This window comes from Eimeria tenella, genomic scaffold (assembly GCF_000499545.2).
Source record: "Eimeria tenella Houghton genomic scaffold, Eth_scaff133, whole genome shotgun sequence".
In the NCBI taxonomy this organism is placed as follows: domain Eukaryota; phylum Apicomplexa; class Conoidasida; order Eucoccidiorida; family Eimeriidae; genus Eimeria; species Eimeria tenella.
Window position 1 is genome coordinate 59033 of NW_013541507.1, and position 703 is coordinate 59735.

The 703-nt window shown below is 58.6% G+C and overlaps 1 protein-coding gene across 1 annotated transcript in view; it reads left to right on the forward strand.

Moving 5' to 3' along the window:
* The window catches only part of ETH_00002685 (uncharacterized protein), a gene marked incomplete at both ends in the record, with an annotated part of 1809 nt that extends 1191 nt beyond the window's left edge, over positions 1 to 618 (forward strand). Inside the window, one exon of the mRNA XM_013373332.1 lies at positions 258 to 618. Coding sequence (XP_013228786.1) covers positions 258 to 618 — 361 coding nt within the window. The remainder of the gene's footprint in view (positions 1 to 257) is intronic.
* Positions 619 to 703: the final 85 nt, after the last annotated feature.

Sequence of the window (703 nt, forward strand, 5' to 3'; positions counted from 1 at the left end):
TTTAGTGGGATGATCAGGCGGCGGCAGTGGCAGCTGCTGCTGCTGCTCGGGCTGCAGCAGCAGCAGCAGCAGCAGCAGCAGCAGAGGCTCATCGAGGCAGCGTCCCCTAGGCTGCTTCTGCTCCTGCTGTGTATAGGCAGTTCTTCATAAATGGCTCTTCAGCGCTCATTGCTGCTGCAGCGAGCTGCAGCAACAATGCTTAGCAGCAGCACGTGGTCCCAAAAGCAGCACATCGCTGCTGCAGCCGCACATTGCAGCTGCAGCAGCAGCAGGAAACAACTGCGGCGGCGACACACTTTGCTGCAGCAGCTGGCGGTTGCAGCACCTGAACATTCCAGCAGCAAACTGCAGCTGCTGCCACTCGCTGCAGCGGCAAGCCGCCTAATGCATTCTACACAGGTGAGTGCAAAGACAGCCACAGAGCAGCAGCAGCTGCAGCAGCTGCTGCAGCAGACACGGCAGCAGCAAGAAGTTGCAGCTAACTTAGCAAAGGCAACAGCAGCCGCAGCGGTGGCAGCAGCAGCAGCAGCACCACCACCACCACCACACGGGGTGCAGCAGAAGCAACAGGCTTTCCAACAGCAGCACCAAAAGCACACCCAGCAGCAGCAGCAGTAGCACTAATAGCAGAAGTATAGCTCTCCTAGCAGCAAAAACAGGAGCTGGAGCAGTAGCAGCAGAAGCAGCAGCAGCAGCAGAAGCA